The 19071-nt window shown below is 71.1% G+C and overlaps 2 protein-coding genes across 2 annotated transcripts; both read left to right on the top strand.

The window, feature by feature from the left end:
• The first annotated feature begins 669 nt into the window (after nt 1–669).
• Nucleotides 670–9990, top strand: ANKRD13D (ankyrin repeat domain 13D). The gene is made up of 16 exons (XM_059826100.1): nt 670–759; nt 2487–2622; nt 2729–2853; nt 3225–3270; nt 3356–3499; nt 3893–4082; nt 4305–4371; nt 4438–4519; nt 5818–5879; nt 5981–6111; nt 7145–7302; nt 7389–7550; nt 8606–8769; nt 8869–8948; nt 9334–9473; nt 9959–9990. The coding sequence occupies exons 1-16, from the start codon at nt 670–672 to the stop codon at nt 9988–9990; spliced, it is 1809 nt and encodes a 602-aa protein (XP_059682083.1).
• A 918-nt stretch (nt 9991–10908) lies between these two features.
• On the top strand, nt 10909–18468 carry SSH3 (slingshot protein phosphatase 3). The gene is given in 22 exon segments (XM_059826099.1): nt 10909–10959; nt 11812–11850; nt 12076–12120; nt 12123–12195; nt 12198–12244; nt 13413–13531; nt 13599–13670; nt 13804–13869; nt 14741–14798; nt 14800–14829; nt 14831–14931; nt 15316–15409; nt 15523–15651; nt 15725–15771; nt 16761–16834; nt 16837–16906; nt 17305–17345; nt 17348–17504; nt 17925–17988; nt 17990–18181; nt 18273–18326; nt 18328–18468. Coding segments are annotated over 22 exon segments (1764 nt in total).
• Nucleotides 18469–19071: the final 603 nt, after the last annotated feature.

The following is a 19071-nucleotide window of genomic DNA, read 5'->3' as shown; positions in this document are numbered from 1 at the left end:
AGGCGCGGCGTGGCGGCATTCCTGCGCCCGGCTGGGCCCGGGGCTGGGGAGCGGCGGGGCCGGGGGCCCCCGGGAGACTCTCCGGTGTCTGATGAGAGGGTTGTGCCGCGGCCGCGGGACGGAGCCCCAGCGCGGGGGCCCGGGCCCCGCAGCCCCCCCACCCCGCTCCGGGAGTGCCGGCGCGGGCGGGTGCACGGTGCAGGGAGGTCCCTCCCGGGCACCGGGGACCCGCTGCGGGGCTGGGGAGCGCGGTGTGGAAGCGGGAGGGAGTCCCGGGAGGAGATGCCGAGGCGGGGGCAGCCCCCGGTACCGGGGCAGGTGCGGGGGAACGGCTCCCCGGTGGCGGCGGGGGGGGGCCATGGGGCGCCGGGGGCACCCCAACCCCGGCGGGGGGGGCGGTCAGAGCCGGTGCCCGGGGGCCGCCGGTACTCCTGGTCCCCGGTGTCGGTGCAGGATGCCGCGCGGGGGCCGGGGCCCCGCCGTGCCCGGGTGCCGGTGCCCCGACCCGCCGTGCCCGGTGCGGGCCCCGCCCCGCGCCGCCGCGCTGCGCCGCCGCCGCCGCCGCCGCCGCCGCCGCCGCCCCCGCGCGCAGCCATTGCGGGCAGGCCCGGCGCTGCGGCCCGTCCGCCCGCGCGCTGCCCGCCGCGGCCCCGGGGACATGGTGGCGGGATGGCCCGGCCCGCCGACACCTTCCCGCTGCACCGCCTCGTCTGGCACAACCGGCACCAGGCGCTGGACAGCGCCCTGCGCTCCGGCACGGTGGGCGCCGCCACCGGCAGCGGCACCGGCAGCGGCGGCGGCAGCGGCACCCACAGCCCCCACCCACCGGCGGGCAGCGGGGCGGCGGGGGGGGGGAGAGGGGAGCGGCGGGGAGCCGGGCACCGGGAGCGGCGGGGCGGGGGGGCGGGAGAACGGGGGACCCGGGGACGGGGGACTGGGAGCACTGGGAGGGACTGGAGCACTGGGGGAGGCTGGGAGCACTGGGGAGACTGGCGGCACTGGGAGCACTGGAGGGAGACTGGGGGCACTGGGGGAGACTGGGAGCACCGGGGAGACTGGCGGCACTGGGAGCACTGGGGGGGGACTGGGGGCACTGGGGGGGACTGGGAGTACTGGGGAGACTGGCGGCACTGGGAGCACTGGAGGGGGACTGGGGGCACTGGGGGAGGCTGGGAGCACTGGGGAGACTGGCGGCACTGGGAGCACTGGGGGGGGACTGGGGGCACTGGGGGAGACTGGGAGTACCGGGGAGACTGGCGGCACCGGGAGCGCTGGGGTGGACTGGGAGCACTGGGGAGACTGGCGGCACTGGGAGCACTGGAGGGAGACTGGGGGCACTGGGGGAGACTGGGAGCACCGGGGAGACTGGCGGCACTGGGAGCACTGGGGGGGGACTGGGGGCACTGGGGGGGACTGGGAGTACTGGGGAGACTGGCGGCACTGGGAGCACTGGAGGGGGACTGGGGGCACTGGGGAGACTGGCGGCACCGGGAGTGCTGGGGGGGACTGGGAGCACTGGGGAGACTGGCGGCACCAGGAGCGCTGGAATGGACTGGGAGCACTGGGGAGACTGGCGGCACTGGGGGAGACTGGGAGCACTGGGGAGGCTGGTGGCACTGGGAGCATGGCAGGTACTGGGAGCACTGGGAAGACCAGCAGCACTGGGAGCTCTAGGGGAGACTCAGGGCACTGGGGGGGACTGGGAGCACTGCGGGGGCACTAGGGGAGACTGGCGGCACTGGGGGAGACTGGGAGCACTAAGGGAGACTGGCAGCACTGGGAGCACTAGGGGAGACTGGCGGCACTGGGAGCGCTGGGGGGACTGGGGAGAACTGGGATACTGGGGGACTGCGGCACCAGGGGGCTGGAAGCAACTGGGAGCACTGGGATGGGGGTACTGCGGGCACTGGGATAGGAGCACTGGAGGTATGGGGAGACTGGGGGCACTGGGGCACTGGGAGAAGTGGGGGACTGGGAAATTGAGGGCACTGGGAGCACAGAGGGGGTTGGTGGCACCAGGACAGGGGTACTGCTGTCATAAGGGACTGGGAGCACTGGAGACAGAGGGGGCTGGGAGACTGGGTGCACTGGGAGCGCTGGGGGTGCTGGGGGCACTGGGACAGGGTACCGAGGTATTAGGGGACAGGGAGCACTGGGTGCATAATGGGGCTGGGGGCACTGGCACCACGTGACTGGGGGACAGGAGGACTTGGGGACTTCGGGGACAGGGGCCACTGGGCCTTGGGAGCATGGCGGATGTGGGGATGGGAGCACGGGGGACACTGGGCACAGGCACCCTGGGGGGCCCGGTACTGGCGCGGGGCAATCAGGGACCGGGGCAGGATGAGGGGACAGGGACCAGGGGATGGGGGACCGGGGACCAGCACTGGGGTGCCAGCTTAGGGCCTGGGCCTGCGCCAGGATGGGGGGCACGGGGTGCCTGGGACACCCAAGGCTGGTGGCGGTGACCCTGCCTGTCCGCACAGCACGACGTGGAGCTGACGGACCCCCGCGGCCGGACCCCGCTGGAGCTGGCCGTGTCCCTGGGCCACCTGGAGTCGGTGCGGGTGCTGCTGCGGCACAACGCCAACGTGGGCCGGGAGAATGCCAACGGCTGGACGGGTACGCAGGCACAGGGACACTCCACCGCCGGTGCCACTGGCGTGGGGACACCATCACGGGGTGCGGGCGCTGGTGGTGCCCGGCTGATGGTGCCCCCGTGCCCCAGTGCTGCAGGAGGCGGTGAGCACGGGGGACCCCGAGATGGTGCAGCTGGTGCTCCAGTACCGCGACTACCAGCGGGCGACGCGGCGGCTCGCCGGCATCCCCGAGCTGCTCAGCAAACTGCGCCGGGTACAACCCTGCCCCGGGTGGGTGGCGGGTGGGTGGCGGGTGGGCACCCACCCCCAGCACTAGGGTCCCACCAGGCTGGGGGCCGCGGTGGCGGAGGGGACCCCCTGGACCCCCCAGGTCTCCCCAGGACCGCTGTCTCCTCCATAACCCCACTCTTTCCCCCGGGACCCCCTGCTTATCCTTCCCTACCAGGCCCCCACCCAAGACCCCCCTCTCCCAGGTCCCCCTGATCCCTGCCCAGAACCCCCATAGGGACCCCCGTCCCTGCCCCCAAGACTCCCCATCTCCCCAGTGATCCCAGCAGGGACGCCCCACTCCTCCAGCCCCGCCATGTCCCCCTGGCCGCTCCGTGACCCCCTCGTCTCTTCCAGGCATCCGACTTCTACGTGGAGATGAAGTGGGAGTTCACCAGTTGGGGTGAGTGGGGCCGGGGTGGGGCCGGGGGCTGGAGGGGTGCCCCCCACCCCGTGCCGCGCCGCTGATGGGGCGCGCGTGCCCGCAGTGCCGCTGGTCTCCAAGGTGTGCCCCAGCGACGTCTACCGCGTCTGGAAGCGGGGCGAGAGCCTGCGGGTTGACACCACGCTGCTGGGCTTCGAGCACATGACGTGGCAGCGCGGCCGCCGCAGCTACATCTTCAAGGGGGAAGGTCAGCCCCAGCTCCCGCGGGACCCCCTGGGACCCCAGATACCCTCAGGGACCCTGCAGTGACCCTGGGGATCCCCCCAGACCCCATACACTGGAGGTACTCCCCCATAAGGACCCCAGATCCCCTATAGGGAACCCCTGGAACCCCAGTTCCCCCTTCCAGCAGCACTGGGGACCGCCTCAGCCCCCGCACATACCAGGGACCTCAGTCCCCTGCAGGGACCCCCGGTTCCCCACCGGGACCCCCAAGGCCCCCAGACACCCCTGAGATGCAGTCACCCCCAGGCTTGGGGGTGTCAGGGTGCCACGGGGTGCCAGGCGCTGACCCAGCCCCGGGGCAGATGCGGGTGCCAGGGTGGCCGTGGCGGGCGCTGACCCGTCTCCCCGTGCGCAGACGAGGGGGCGGTGGTGATGGAGGTGGACCATGACAAGCAGGTGGTCTACACGGAGACGCTGGCCCTGGCCCTGCACGAGCCTGACCTGCTGTTGGCGGCCATGCAGCCCTCGGAGGAGCACGTGGCCGGGCGGCTGACGTCCCCCATCGTCTCCACGCACCTCGACACCAGGAACATCGCCTTCGAGCGGTGGGCCGCCACCCCGGGGAGGGTGCTGGGGGGTGAAGGGGGACCCCGCGGCAGAGCCTGGCACGGCGAGGCGGCGGGGAGGGCAGCACCAAGCGGGAAGGGGCCGTGCGAGGGCTCGCACGGGGAGCCGTGTGCGAAGGGGAAGGAAACGCTTGTGCAAGAGAGCGAGCGGGGCGCGAGGAGATCCTCCCCGCGGGGGGCTGACGCCTTCCCCCACCCCAGGAACAAGTCCGGGATCTGGGGCTGGCGCTCGGAGAAGATGGAGGTGGTCAGCGGCTACGAGGCCAAGGTGGGCATTGCAGGGGGACGGGGGGGACCCCCGGTGCCCGGCGGGGCTGATCCTGTCCCCCGGCAGGTGTACAGCGCCAGCAACGTGGAGCTGGTCACCAAGACGAGGACGGAGCACCTCTCCGACCAGGACAAGTCACGCAGCAAAGGTGACAGCCCCACCGGCCAATCAGGGAGCCTGCCCATGGCAGGGACACACCCCCTCCTGGTGCAAGGCCCGCCCCCTAGTGCAAGGGCCACCCCCTTTCTGGGGGGGACATGTGTCAAGCGGTGGGTGCCACGCTGGGTGCCGGCTGTGACCGTGTCAGGCATGGGACACCGTGGGTGCTGGGTGTGACATGTGTCAGGTATGGGACACTGTGGGTGCTGGGTGTGACATGTGTCAGGTATGGGACACTGTGGGTGCTGGGTGTGACATGTGTCAGGTATGGGACACTGTGGGTGCTGGGTGTGACATGTGTCAGGTATGGGACACTGTGGGTGCTGGGTGTGACATGTCAGGCGTGGGACACCGTGGGTGCTGGGTGTGACATGTGTCAGGTATGGGACACTGTGGGTGCTGGGTGTGACGTGTCAGGCGTGGGACACCGTGGGTGCTGGGTGTGACACGTGTCAGGCGTGGGACACTGTGGGTGCTGGGTGTGACATGTGTCAGGTATGAGACACTGTGGGTGCTGGGTGTGACATGTGTCAGGCATGGGACACCGTGGGTGCTGGGTGTGACACGTGTCAGGCGTGGGACACTGTAGGTGCTGGGTGTGACACGTGTCAGGCGTGGGACACTGTGGGTGCTGGGTGTGACATTTGTCAGGCGTGGGACACTGTGGGTGCTGGGTGTGACATTTGTCAGGCGTGGGACACCGTGGGTGCTGGGTGTGACATTTGTCAGGCGTGGGACACTGTGGGTGCTGGGTGTGACATTTGTCAGGCGTGGGACACTGTGGGTGCTGGGTGTGACACGTGTCAGGCGTGGGACACTGTGGGTGCTGGGTGTGACATGTCAGGCGTGGGACACTGTGGGTGCTGGGTGTGACACGTGTCAGGCGTGGGACACTGTGGGTGCTGGGTGTGACATGTGTCAGGCGTGGGACACCGTGGGTGCTGGGTGTGACATTTGTCAGGCGTGGGACACTGTGGGTGCTGGGTGTGACACGTGTCAGGCGTGGGACACCGTGGGTGCTGGGTGTGACGTGTCAGGCGTGGGACACCGTGGGTGCTGGGTGTGACATGTGTCAGGCGTGGGACACCGTGGGTGCTGGGTGTGACGTGTCCGGTGTGGGACAGCATGTGGGGTGTGACCCATTGGATGTGGGACACTGTGCGGGGTGTCCCCCGTCAGGCGTGGGACCCCATGTGGGACGTGACCCGTGACAGCCCGGGCAGACGTGGGGGTGCCGTGCCCCCTGCCCACGCTGCACCCCTGCACCTCCCCTCTCTCCCCGGCCAGGCTCCAAGACCCCCTTCCACTCCTTCCTGGGCATCGCGCAGCAGCACGGCACCCACAACGGGGTGAGTGGCCGGGGCGGGGGGTCCCCTCGGGGGCTGGGGCGCACCCCCCGGGTGCTGGGGGTCCCCGGGGGCAGGGCTGAGCGGTGCCGGTGCCGCCGCAGGCGCCCGTGCTGCAGGCTGCCAGCCCCACCAACCCCACCGCCATCACCCCCGAGGAGTACTTCGACCCCCACTTCGACCTGGAGACCCGCAACATCGGGCGCCCCATCGAGATGTCCAGCAAGGTGCAGAGGTGAGGCCACCGCCGCGGGGTGACGCGGTCCCAGGGACGTGGCACCGGCGTGGCAGGGAGCCGATGCAGGGCTGTGACACGACTCCTGGGGATGGTGATATGATCCCCCCAGGATGTGGCACCGGGGTGTAAGGACCCATGGGGGTGGTGACCCGGTCCCTGGGATGTGGCACTGGGGGGGCTGGGCACCTGGGGGGGGGTGGTGACACAGTCCTGGGGACGTGGCAGTGGGCATCAGGGCCCACAGGGGTGGTGACAGGGTCTCAGGGGACGTGGCAGTGGGCGTCAGGACCCATGAGGTGGTGACGCGGTCCCAGGGGACGTGGCACTGTGTGTCAGGACCAATGCAATGTGGTGATGCGGTCCCAGGGGACATGGCAGTGGGTGTCAGGACCCACAGGGGTGGTGACGGGGTGCCGGGGGACGTGGCACTGCGTGTCAGGACCAATGCAGGGTGGTGACAGGGTCTCAGAGGACATGGCAGTGGGCGTCAGGACCAGTGCTGGGTGGTGACGCGGTCCCAGGGGACATGGCAGTGGGCGTCAGGACTGATGCAGGGTGGTGACAGGGTCCCAGGGGACATGGCAGTGGGTGTCAGGACCCACAGGGGTGGTGACAGGGTCCCAGGGGATGTGGCACTGCATGTCAGGACCGATGCAGGGTGGTGACAGGGTCCCAGGGGACGTGGCAGTGGGCGTCAGGACCCACAGCGGTGGTGACAGGGTCCTAGGGGACATGGCAGTGGGTGTCAGGACCCACGGGGTGGTGACAGGTTCCCAGGGGACGTGGCAGTGGGTGTCAGGACCAATGCAAGGTGGTGACACGGTCCCAGGGGACGTGGCAGTGGGCGTCAGGACCAACACAGGGTGGTGACAGGGTCTCAGGGGACGTGGCAGTGGGCGTCAGGACCCACAGGGGTGGTGACAGGGTCCCAGGGGACATGGCAGTGGGCGTCAGGACCACGGGGTGGTGACCATGTCCCGGGGGACGTGGCACTGGCGGGGGACCCGTGCCCACGCCGGTGCCCGGGCAGGTTCAAGGCGACGCTGTGGCTGTGCGAGCAGCACCCGCTGTCGCTGGCGGAGCAGGTGACACCCATCATCGACCTCATGGCCATCTCCAACGCCCACTTCGCCAAACTGCGCGACTTCATCACCCTCAAGCTGCCACCCGGCTTCCCCGTCAAGATCGGTGAGGGTGGGGCCGGTGGGGCGGGGCAGGGTGGGGCAGGGGTGGGGCCTATCGGGGGGCGGGGCCACTGACCCCTGTACCCCCAGAGATCCCCCTCTTCCACGTGCTCAACGCCCGCATCACCTTCAGCAACCTCTGCGGGTGCGACCAGCCGCTGGGCTCCGTGCGGGTGTGCGCCCCCACCCAGCCCCCCGGCACCCACCCCCCTGGCACCCAGCCCCCCAGCACCCAGCCCCCCGGACCCAGAGGTGAGGCTTGGGGGGGCCCTGGGGGCACGTGTGGCTGGGGGGCTGCTGTGGGGTGCCCTGGGGCTGGGGGTCTCCGGGGGTAGGGGTCATCCCAGGGCTGGTGTCCGTGGGTGCAGGGTGCTGGGCACTGGGGGGGTCCCTGGGCATAGGGTGCTGCTGGGTCCCTGGGCTGGGGGTTCTGGGTACCAGCAGGCTGCCCATGGGCGCGCGGTGATGGGTGCTGTGGGGTGCCAGGGCCGGGGGGGGTCAGGGTCCGCAGGCTCCCTGTGGACACAGGGTGGCGTGGCCGTGGGCCAGGGTGCTGTGGGGTGCTCAGGGGCACACAGCACCCATGGGTGTGGGGTGGTGTGGGACGCCACGAGGTGCCATGGGATGCCGTGGGGTACCATGTGGTGCTGTGGGGTGCCATGGAATGCCATGGGACGTCACGGGGTGCCATGTGCACAGGGTGCTGGGCAATGCCATGGGGTACCGTGGGACGCTGCGGGGTGCCATGTGCACAGGGTGCTGGGCAATGTCGTGGGGTGCCATGGGATGCCGTGGGACACTGCGGGGTGCCATGTGGTGTCGTGGGGTGCCGTGGGATGCTGCGGGGTGCCACGTGGTGCCATGGGGTACCATGGGATGCCATGGGACGTCGCGGGGTGCCATGTGCACAGGGTGCTGGGCAGTGCCATGGGATGCCGTGGGATGCTGCGGGGTGCCACGTGGTGCCATGGGGTACCATGGGATGCCATGGGACGTCACGGGGTGCCATGTGCACAGGGTGCTGGGCAGTGCCATGGGGTGCCATGGGATGCCGTGGGACGCTGCGGGGTGCCATGTGGTGCCATGGGGTACCATGGGATGCCATGGGACGTCACGGGGTGCCATGTGCACAGGGTGCTGGGCAGTGCCATGGGATGCCGTGGGACGCTGCGGGGTGCCATGTGGTGCCATGGGATACCATGGGATGCCGTGGGACGTCGCGGGGTGCCATGTGCGCTGGGTGCCATGGGGTGCCGTGGGACACGGCGGGGTGCTGACGGCGCCCCACGGTGTCGGCGGTGCGGCAGGCTGGCCCTTCCCGTGCGAGGTGGAGGCGGGGGTGTTCGAGGTGCCGGCGGGGTACACGGTGCTGGGCGCGGGGCGCAGCGAGCCGCTGCGGGACGAGGACGACGACCTGCTGCAGTTCGCCATCCAGCAGAGCCTGCTCGACGCCGGCACCGAGACCGACCAGGTGAGACCCCGCCCCGCCCTGGGCCAGGCCCCGCCCTCCCACGGCCGGCCACGCCCCTTCGGCGCAGGCCCCGCCCCTCAGCCCCGCCCCACCCCGCAGGTGACCATTTGGGAGGCGCTGACCAACACCCGCCCGGGCGCAGACCCGCCCCCCTACGACGAGGACCTCCAGCTGGAGCGGTGAGGCACCGCCCACAGGGGGCGGGGCATGAGCCTGCCCCGCCCATCGCAGCTGGCGGGTGGGCGGGGCCAAGGAGGGGGAGGCCTAGGCGTGGCAGGGCGGGGCCGAGGGGAGGTGCTGAGAGGCCGTGGGGGTGTGGCCCGGAGGGGAGGGGCTTCCTGGATTAGGGGAGTGGCTTTCCACTCCCTGAGGGTGTGGCCAACATGGGTGGGGCTAACTGCAGGTGCGGGTGTGGCTAGCAGATGGGTGGGGCACATGGAGGGGGTGTGGCCCTCCAGGGCAGAGCTGTGAAGTGGGTGTGGCCAGCTGGGGAGGGGCATGGGTGGGGCGCTGGGTGGGCGTGGCCTCCGCGAGGGGGCGTGGCCACAGCGGCTCTCCCCGCAGGGCCCTGCAGGAGAGCATGCTGCTGCAGGCGGGCCCCAGCACCGACCCCCCGGCAGCCGGGAGCCCCCCCGGGGCGGGCGGTGGCAGCCCCCCGTGGCGCAGGATGCGCTGGAGCTCCTCGTCCTCCTCGCGCCGGCGCCGTTCCGCTCCTCCTGCTCCCGCTCCGACAGCGCCATGGCCAGCCGCAGCTGCTCCGCGAAGCTGCCGTAGCCGGGGGGCACCGGGGGGCTGCCACCGCCCGCCCCGGGGGGACAGGGACATCCCACGTTGGGGACACCCCACGCGGGGACAGGGACACCCCGCCGGCACCGCCTCGCCCGGGGACCACGAGGCACGGCCTCACCCGGGGACAGCCCAGCGTGGGCACCGGCCCGCACCGCGACACCCCAACTCGGGCACGGCCCTGCCGGGGGAGCAGCCGGTGCCGGGGTGGCACCCCCGTGCCAGGGACCCCCCCGATGTGGGCACAGACCCCGCACAGGGGGGATTGATCCAGGGATCCTCCTACCCCCGGGACCCCCCATCCAGGGCTCCCCTCCCGCCAGGCTCAAACCTCAGCCCAGGGACCCTCATCTGGGGGACCCCCACCCCAGGGACACCCCTACCCCCAAGACCCCCACCCTAGGGACCCTCCTCCTCTTCGGTGTCGTGCGCTGACCGCGGTGGGGGGGGGGTACAGGATGGACCTGGGGGTCCCCGTGGGATGCGACTGACCCCTGTTTAAAGGCACCCCACCTTTGGGGGCTGTGGGGCCAGGTGGGGACCCCCAGGCCTCGTCCCTCGGTGGCAGTGGGGGGCCGGGGGGCCCCAGATGTATATACATATACATATATATATATATATATACACGGCTGTGTGCTGACTGTGCCTGGCAGGGGATGGGTGGGGATGGCCCGGGGGGCGGAGCCTGGGGAAAGGGTGGAGCCTAAAGAAGGGTGGGGCCCAGTTGAAGGGGCGGAGCCAGCAAGCATGTGGGTGGCACTGAGGGGGTCCCAGGGGGGGTTTCTCCCCTTCGACACCCCCCCCCCGCCCCCCAAATCTGGCCCTGTGACCCCCTTCCCTGCCCCGGCCTTAATTTATTCAGTTTATGGTTCTTGGGGAGACCCCCGCCCGGGGGGGGGGGTGCTTGGCCGGGGACCCGCTGCTGAGCCACGGGGTGACAAGGGCTCGGGGGGGGGGTCCCTGGGCAACGGGGGTCCGGTCTGGGGCGGGATGGGGTGTCCCGCTCCGGGGCACGGGGCTGAGGCGGGGGGTCGGGGGGGGGGGTTGGCACCCGCGGGGGCACGGCCAAGGGACCCGGCGCAGTGCCGGGGGTGAGGGGCTCCGGGGAGGGGGGGGTCCCGGGTGCTGGAGACCCTCGGGGGGTCCCCGGGGGGACGGGGGGGGGGGGGGGGTCCCGGGGGCAACACGGGTGGGGGTCCCGGGGCAGGTTGCCGGGGAGGGCGGTCTGGGGTGTCCCGGTCCGGTGGGGAGGGGGGGGGGGCTGTCCCGCTGCAGGCCGGGCCGTGCCCGGGGCTGTGCCCGCTCCCGGTGCGGGCGGGGCAGCGGCGGCGGCGCTTCCTGGTGCGGCGGGGCATGGCGCTGGTCACGGTGCGGCGGGCGGCGGGCTCCGCCGGGGGCCCCGCGGTGAGTGCGGGACGGGCCCGGGGCCGGGATCGGGATCGGGATCGGGACCGGGACCGGGACCCGGCAGGGCCGGCCCGGGGCCGCCGGGACGGGGAGCGGCTGCTGGCGGCGGTCGGGCGGTCCCGGTTCCCCCGAGCGCTCCGGTAGGAAGCGCGGCTGCCCCGGAGGCTCCCGGCGGGGGGGGTACGGGCTGTCCCGGTGACTCCCGGTGCGGGGTACGGGCTGCTCCGGTCTTTCCCGGTGCAGGCTAATCCCGGCCGCTCCCGGTGGGAGGTTACTGGGAGCCCAGTTGCTCCCAGCACACGGTGGGGTCTCCTCCGCTCCCGGCTGGGGGTTGCCCCGTAGTTGGCGGGGGGGGGGACGGGGGACACGTGTTGGGGGGAGGGTGTTTGTCCCCAGTTGCTCCCAACCGGGCTAAAGCTGTCCCCAGTGTTCCCACTGGCTGTCCCAGTGGCTCCCAGTACCGCTGCCCCCGCCTCTCCAGTAACCACTGGGCCTTATCAGGGTGCACAGCCCAGGGCCCCCCCGCATGCACTTCCCCCCTGGGCAGCACCCAGGCGAGGGGGGGGCACGGGGACAGGACCCCCCCTGGCATCCCAGGGCTGATCCCCAGGGATCTGCCTCCCCAGCGGGACCCCTCCCAGGGCCCCCCCCACTCCCCCATGGGGCCCTGCCAATGCCCCATGCTGCTGGGGGGGGGGGGTGGTGTAAATTTTTGGCAGGGTGTCCCCGGCCGCAGTGCCCAGGCGGGACGTGCCGGGGGTGTCTGCCGGACCCCCCGGGCACGGTCCCATGCCCTGGGTGATGCTCCCCTGGGGGGCACTGACACCCCCCCCCCCCCGTATTTTGCAGGAGGAAGATGCCCCCCGGCGCGGCCGACTGCAGCGGCGGGTGAGAAGGGGCTCCAAAGCCACGGGATGGGGGACACGGGTCACCGGGGGGGACACACACACAGAGTCACCCCCTGAGGAGCATTTCCTCCCCCCCGTGGTGCCCCAGCCCCCCCAGCTCCCCCCCCCCCCCTTAGGGAGCCCTTTGGGGGTACCCCGGCCACAAGGGCTGGGTCCTGCTGGGGGGGGCCACGTCCCGCTCAGGGCCCTCCTGCCCCCCAGGCAGAGCTTTGTCATGGTCAAGGGGGCCGCGCTGCTGCTGCCGACTGAGACGCGGAGGAGCCGCTGGAGGCCGAGCCCCCCCCGGCTGTGCCCCCCGGCCAGGCCCCGGGGCGGCAGGAGCAGCACTGCAGCTCATGATGCAGTTGCTGCGTCCGCAGGACGCCATCCGGCTGGTAGGGACCGGGATGGTGACAGTGGCGGGACGGAGACGAGATGGGGACAGTGAAAGGGGAAAGGGATGGGATGGGATGGGATGGGATGGGATGGGATGGGATGGGATGGGATGGGATGGGATGGGATGGGGGACAGGGTGGGGATGGGGTGAGGATGGGGACAGGGTGAGATTGGGATGGGACAGAATGGGGATGGGGACAGGGTGGGGATGGGATGGGGACGGGATGGGATGGGATGGGGACAGGGTGGGGATGGGGACAGGGTGGGATTGGGATGGGACAGAATGGGGATGGGGACAGGGATGGGGACAGGGTGGCGATGAGATGGGACAGGACAGGATTGGGATGGGACAGAATGGGGATGGGGATGGGGACAGGGTGGGGATGGGGTGAGGATGGGGACAGGGTGGGGATGGGGTGAGGATGGGGACAGGATGGATTGGGATGGGACAGAATGGGGATGGAGATGGGGACAGGGTGGGGATGGGATGGGACAGGATGGGGATAGGGAAAGGATGGGGTTGAGAATGGGATATGGATGGGGACAGGGTGGGGATGGGATGAGGATGGGGATGAGATGGGCATGGGATGGGACAGAATGGGGATGGGGACAGGGATGGGGACAGGGTGGGATTGGGATGAAGATGGGGACAGGGTGGGGATGGGATGGGACAGGATGGGATGGGAAAGGATGGGGTTGGGAATGAGATATGGAAGGGGGCAGGGTGGGGATGGGATGAGGATGGGGATGAGATGGGACAGGATGGGATTGGGATGGGACAGAATAGGGATGGGGACGGGGATGGGGACAGGGTGGGGATGGATGGGACAGGATGGCGATGGGGAGAGGAATGGTATGGGAATGGGATACGGATGGGGACAGGGTGGGGATAGGATGGGATGAGGATGGGGATAGGATGGGATGGGACAGAATGAGATGAGGACAGGAATGGTATGGGAATGGATATGGATGGGGACAGGGTGGGGATGGGATGGGACAGGATGAGGATGGAATGGGATGGGGATGGGATATGGCCCAGCCTGCCCCCCAGTGCTTGATGCTCCTCCCCGGGCACTGGGGATACTGGGGGCACTGGGAGGCCGATCCCGCAGTGCTGCCCCCGGGGGTGCAGGGGGCACCCCTCATGCCCCCCCCCCCCAACCCCAGGCGGTGCGGCTGGAGTCGGCGCGGCCGCGGCGGGTGCGGTACCTGCTGGTGGTGCGGCCCGAGGAGGCGGGAGCCGAGGGGCAGACGGTGCTGCTGGGCGTGGACTTCGCCCACGAGGGGTGAGCGGGGTGGGGGGGCGAGGGTGCAGGGGGGGACAGCCGCACCCCTGACCTCTGCCCGCCCCAGGGCCACCCGCTGCACCCTGGGCATGGTGCTGCCCCTCTGGAGCGACACCCAGGTCTTTCTCGACGGTGATGGGTAAGGAGTAGGCGGGGCTTCTGGGAAGGGGAGGGGCTTATGAGGGTGGGGCTCACGGGATTAGGTGGGGCCTGTGGGGAGGGGCAGGGCTGGGGTGCCCACCCTGACCCACATGTCTTCCCGTGGTGCCCAGGGGGTTCAGCGTGACATCGGGGGGGCAGACCCGCATCTTCAAGCCCATCTCTGTCCAGACCATGTGGTGAGTGGGTCCGGGGTGTGTCCGTGGGCGTGGCGGGGCATGGGCACCAATGTGGGCATGGGGGATGTGGGTACCACCACAGTCATGGGGGACGTGGGCACCGCCGTGGGCACAGGGGCACTGCCATGGGCACGGGGGATGTGGGCACCACCACGGCTATGGGGTACGTGGGCACTACCGTGAGCACAGGGGATGTGGGCACTGCCATGGGCATGGGGGATGTGGGCACCACCACGGCTATGGGGTACGTGGGCACTACCGTGGGCACAGGGGACGTGGGCACTGCCATGGGCATGGGGGATGTGGGCACCACCACGGCTATGGGGTACGTGGGCACTACCGTGGGCACAGGGGACGTGGGCACTGCCATGGGCACGGGGGATGGTGGGCACCACCGTGGGCACGGGGGAAGTGAGTACCACCATGGCCATGGGGTACATGGGCACCACCGTGGGCAGGGGAGATGTGGGGCACTGCTGTGGGCACGGGGGATGCGGGCACCATCACGGGCAGGGTTGAAAGTGGGGTACCACTGTGGGAATGGAGGGTGTGGGCACAGCCAGGACACGGACATACGGGCGCCACCGTGGGCACCTGGGCACATTCATGGGAACGGGGGTGTGGGAAGGGTTTGGGCACAGCCACGGACCACCCGGCCGTGCCCAGGGGCTGTGCACGCCCGGGGAGAGGGGAGGTGGCACCCACGTACTGGGGGGTGCACCCACAAACCGGGGGAGGGAGGACACCGGCACCGCCCCGGGGGTGCCCTGGCCACGGCGGCGGGGAGGAGTCGCGGGCACGTGCCGGAGCGGCGGGCGGTGCCGGGGCGGTTGCCGGGGCGTTGCGGTGGTGGCAGGGGGGTGTGCGGCAGGGCCGTGCTGCAGGAGCTGCACCGCGCCTGCGAGGAGGCGTCGCGCGGCGGGCACATCCCCGGGGGGCCCGGCGCTGGCCTGGGCCCGCGGCTTACGCGGCGGCGCTGGCCTCGGAGCAGAGCTGCCTCAACGAGTGGTTGGCCATGGCCGACCTCGAGTCGGTGCGCCCCACCTCGCCCCCGCCCCTCCGGTATGCCCCGCCCCCCGTCACACCCCCTCAGCCTGCTGGCCAATCAGCACTGCTCCTGGGCTGGCGTGCCTCAGGGTGGGGTGGGGGGGGCGGGGTTTGTGGTATAAAGGGGTGGAGTAATTGGGTGGGGCTGTAAGGGCGGGGTTCTGCTAGGGAGGAGGGGCTTGTGTTGATGGGTGGGTCTGGGTTCAGGGTGTGGCTCATGGAGGGGGCAGACATTGGATGAGGGGCGGAGCTTAAAGGAACTGGGTGGAGCTTCCATGGGGAGGCGGGGCTTGCACTTGGGTGGGGCTTGGGAGCAGAGGAGGCGGGGTCTGGGCAGGGTGGGGCCTGGGCGGGGCAGGTGAGCGCCGCCGCCGGTGACACGGTGATGCGGGGTGCCAGGCCGGCGGCACCGGAGCTGTCGGAGCAGGCGGTGCGGGCGCTGCTGCGGGACGTGATGGCCAGCGCTGACCTGGAGAACGTCACCTCCAAGGAGGTGGGTGCCACCAGGCGGGTGCTCCCGGCGGGCCCCAGGGCTTGGCTCGCGGGGGGGGGCGGGCAGGGGGGGCAGGCACGGGGCCATCCCTCACCCCGCAGGCGGGTGCCCAGGTGCGGGAGGAGCTGGAGCGGCGCACGGGGCACAGCCTGGCCCAACACAAGGACTTCATCGACAACGAGATGCTGCTGGTGCTGGCGCAGATGGATCGGCCCTCCCGCGTCTTCCCGCACCTCTACCTGGTGGGCAGCGGGGCGGGCGGGGCAGTGGGGGCGGGCGGGGTCGTCCCCACCCCTCACCGCTGCCACCACGCAGGGCTCCGAGTGGAACGCGGCCAACCTGGAGGAGCTGCAGCAGAACCGGTGAGCGTGGAGTGGCATGGGGTCACCCGGGGGTGTCACGGTGGGGTGGGCACAGGGCCATCATGGGGTGTCACAGTGGGGTGGGCGCAGGGTCATCCTGGAGTGTCCATGGTGGTGTGGGTATGAAGTCATCATGAGACGGTCTGGTGCGGTGGGCATGGGGCCATCGTGGGGCACCCATTAGGGTGGGCATGGGGTCTTTGTAGGGCACCCGGTGGGATGGGCATGGGGTCATCATGGGACACTGATGGGGTGGGCATGGGGTCTTCGTAGGGGACCCGGTGGGATGGGCATGGGGTCATCGTGGGGCACCCATTGAGGTGGGCATGGGGTCTTTGTAGGGCACCCGGTGGGATGGGCATGGGGTCATCGTGGGGCACCCATTGAGGTGGGCATGGGGTCTTTGTAGGGCACCCGGTGGGGTGGGCATGGGCCATCGTGGGGCACCCATTGGGGTGGGCATGGGTCTTTGTAGGGCACCCAGTGGGGTGGGCATGGGGCCATCGTGGGGCACCCATTGGGGTGGGCATGGGGTCTTTGTAGGGCACCCGGTGGGATGGGCATGGGGTCATCATGGGACACTGATGGGGTGGGCATGGGGGTCTTCGTAGGGGACCCGGTGGGATGGGCATGGGGTCATCGTAGGGCACCCATTGAGGTGGGGCATGGGGTTCTTTGTAGGGCACCCGGTGGGGTGGGCATGGGGTCATCGTGGGGCACCCATTGAGGTGGGCATGGGTCTTTGTAGGGCACCCGGTGGGGTGGGCATGGGGCCATCGTGGGGCACCCATTGGGGGTGGGCATGGGGTCTTTGTAGGGCACCCAGTGGGTTGGGCATGGAGCCATCGTGGGACACCCATTGGGATGGGCGTGGGGTCTTCATAGGGCACCCAGTGGGGTGGGCATGGGGCCATCGTGGGGCACCCCATAGAGCATGGGCAGAGGCCCAACCCTGCGTGCCAGCTGTGCCCCCCGCCCGCGCACCGCAGGGTCACCCACATCCTGAACGTGGCGCGGGAGATCGACAACTTCTTCCCGGCGCTGTTCACCTACATGAATGTGCGGTGTATGACGAGGAGACGGCCCAACTCCTGCCCCATTGGAACGACACCTTCCTCTTCCTCTCCCGCGTCCGGTCAGTGGGGCCAGGGCAGCCCCAGGGCACGGCGTGATGGGGGGCACACGAGGGGGGCACAGGGGAGCATGGAGGGGCAGGAGCTGGAGCCAGGGGCAGGCTGGGGGTGGGACCATGGGTGGGGGTACCTGGGGAGTCAGGGGGGTATGGAGGAGCGTCTTGATGACTGAGGTGCTGGGGGGGCACTGGGAGCCCTGGGGACACTGGGAGCTGGGGAGCTCTGGGGCATGGGGTCTCTGGGGACACTGGGGAGCCCTGGGGCACGGGGTCCTTGGGGACCCAGGGAGCCCTGGGGACATGGGGAGACCCGGGGCACAGCGTCCCCGGGGATACCGGGGTGGCTGGGGACACATGGGGAGCCCCAGGATCTCGGTGGCAGCGCGGTGTGGGTGCCGCAGGGCCGACGGGGGCCGGGCGCTGGTGCACTGCCGCATGGGGCTGAGCGCTCGGCGGCCACGGTGCTGGCCTACGCCATGAAGGAGTTCGGGTGGTCCCTGGAGCGGGCGCTGCGGCACGTCCGGCACTGCCGCCCCGGCGTCCTGCCCAACCCCGGCTTCATGCGCCAGCTCGACTTCTACCAGGGCATCCTGCACGCCAGGTGGGTGGGGCACAGGGCGGGGCGGGACACACACCCTGTGGGCAGGGTGGGTGGGGGCCTGGTGTAACTATGCCCTTTCAGGCAGGAGAGGGAGGGGCCTGTTCTGACCACGCCCCCTTGGGCAGGGCAGGGTCCGCTTTGACCATGACCTCTTGGGCAGCATGGGTGGGGCCTGTCATGGCCACGCCCCTCGTGGGTGGTGGGTGGAGCCTGTCATGGCCACGCCTCTTGTACAGGGTGGGTGGTGCTTCTGTGGCCACGCCCTGATGGGCAGGGTGGGCTTGGGTGGAGCCCCACCCTTTGATGCTATGGCTGTGGAGGCGGAGCCTGTGGGAGCCCCGCCCTGCCTCAGAATGGGCGTGGCTCTACACGTGGGCGGGGCAGGGGCGGGGCCAGCCGCTGACAGCAGGCGTGTGGCAGCCGGCACAGCAGCCTGTGGGAGCCCAAGGCGGCGGAGCGGGTGGCCCAGCCCGAGGAGGGCCCGCGGGCCGCCCCGGGGGACGAGGGGTGGCCTGTCCCCGTCCCCGTCCCCACGGCCCCCTGAGGAGGCGAGCGGACAGGGGCTGTTGGGGGCCTCACGGCGCCCCCGCATCTCCCTCTGCGCCGTCATGCGGAGCATCAGCCAGCTGGAGTCCCCCGAGCCCCCCGAGCCGCCGGGGGAGCCCCTCGCCGGGGAGGTGAGCGGGGACAAGGGCAGAGTTCTGGGGGGAGGCGGGGGCGGGCGGCGGGGCCCTGGCGCTGGCTGAGCCCCCCCTGTCCCCCCTGCAGGTGTTCATGGCTGCGGAGGCAGCGGGGGGCCCGGGGGGGTGCCCCCGTGGGGGCACGACCCTCCTCCCGGCCCCGCCGCGTGGTGCGCCAGGCCAGCCTGGATGGCGGCCCCGCCCCGGCCGCTGACCACGCCCCCGCGGACGGCCACGCCCCTATCTTCCACCAGTTCTGGCTCCGCCCCTTCCTCCACTTCTGACCCCGCCCCCTGCCCCACCCCTGCTGACTGACCCCGCCCCCCACGCTGACCCCGCCCCCCACCTCCCCTCCACCTCGCCCCCCTGCCCCCTAACCCGGGGGAGGTATGGGGCAGAGCCCCCCCCGCCCGTGGCACTTTGGGGAAGGGGCGGAGCCTAGGCCTGCTGGAGGCGTGGCCAGGGACCCGGCACGCCCCCCCACACGCTGCCTGCACTTGGGGGGAGGAGGGCGGCCCTGCCTCATCCCCCCCCCCCCGCCCAGGGCCCCACCGCCACCCCTCACCGCGCCGCACTGAGAATAAAGAGCGGAATGGCTGCCCCTGGCGTGGGTCCTGTCCGGGGGCGGTGGGGGACAAGCGTGGGGCCTCCCGCGAGGCCCTGCCCAGCTGGGGCATCGGCCGACGCTCTGCTTGCCATCAGTAGGGGCCAGAGTGAACACGTGGGCTGTAGGGCTGCCCCCTGTGCGCGGGGAGGGGGAGTTGGGGGTAGCGCAGCCCAGAGAAGACGAGGCGCCGGCGCCATCTTGTGCGGCGGGCAAGAGGCGGCGCGCATGCGCCGTGGGGGGGAGGGAACTACAGTTCCCGACATCCCTCGCGCGGGGGGGA

Source organism: Gavia stellata, chromosome 17 (genome assembly GCF_030936135.1).
Source record: "Gavia stellata isolate bGavSte3 chromosome 17, bGavSte3.hap2, whole genome shotgun sequence".
Lineage (NCBI taxonomy): Eukaryota > Metazoa > Chordata > Aves > Gaviiformes > Gaviidae > Gavia > Gavia stellata.
This window is presented reverse-complemented; position numbering and strand designations above follow the sequence as displayed.

What these genes read in the sequence shown, in the direction of transcription:
- ANKRD13D (XM_059826100.1), top strand. Translation starts at nt 670, where the DNA reads ATGGCCCGGCCCGCCGACACCTTCCCGCTGCACCGCCTCGTCTGGCAC. An exon ending in GTGGGAGTTCACCAGTTGGG is followed by an intron (nt 3,271 to 3,355) that starts GTGAGTGGGGCC and finishes GCGTGCCCGCAG; the next exon opens with TGCCGCTGGTCTCCAAGGTG. An exon ending in GGACAAGTCACGCAGCAAAG is followed by an intron (nt 4,520 to 5,817) that starts GTGACAGCCCCA and finishes CTCCCCGGCCAG; the next exon opens with GCTCCAAGACCCCCTTCCAC.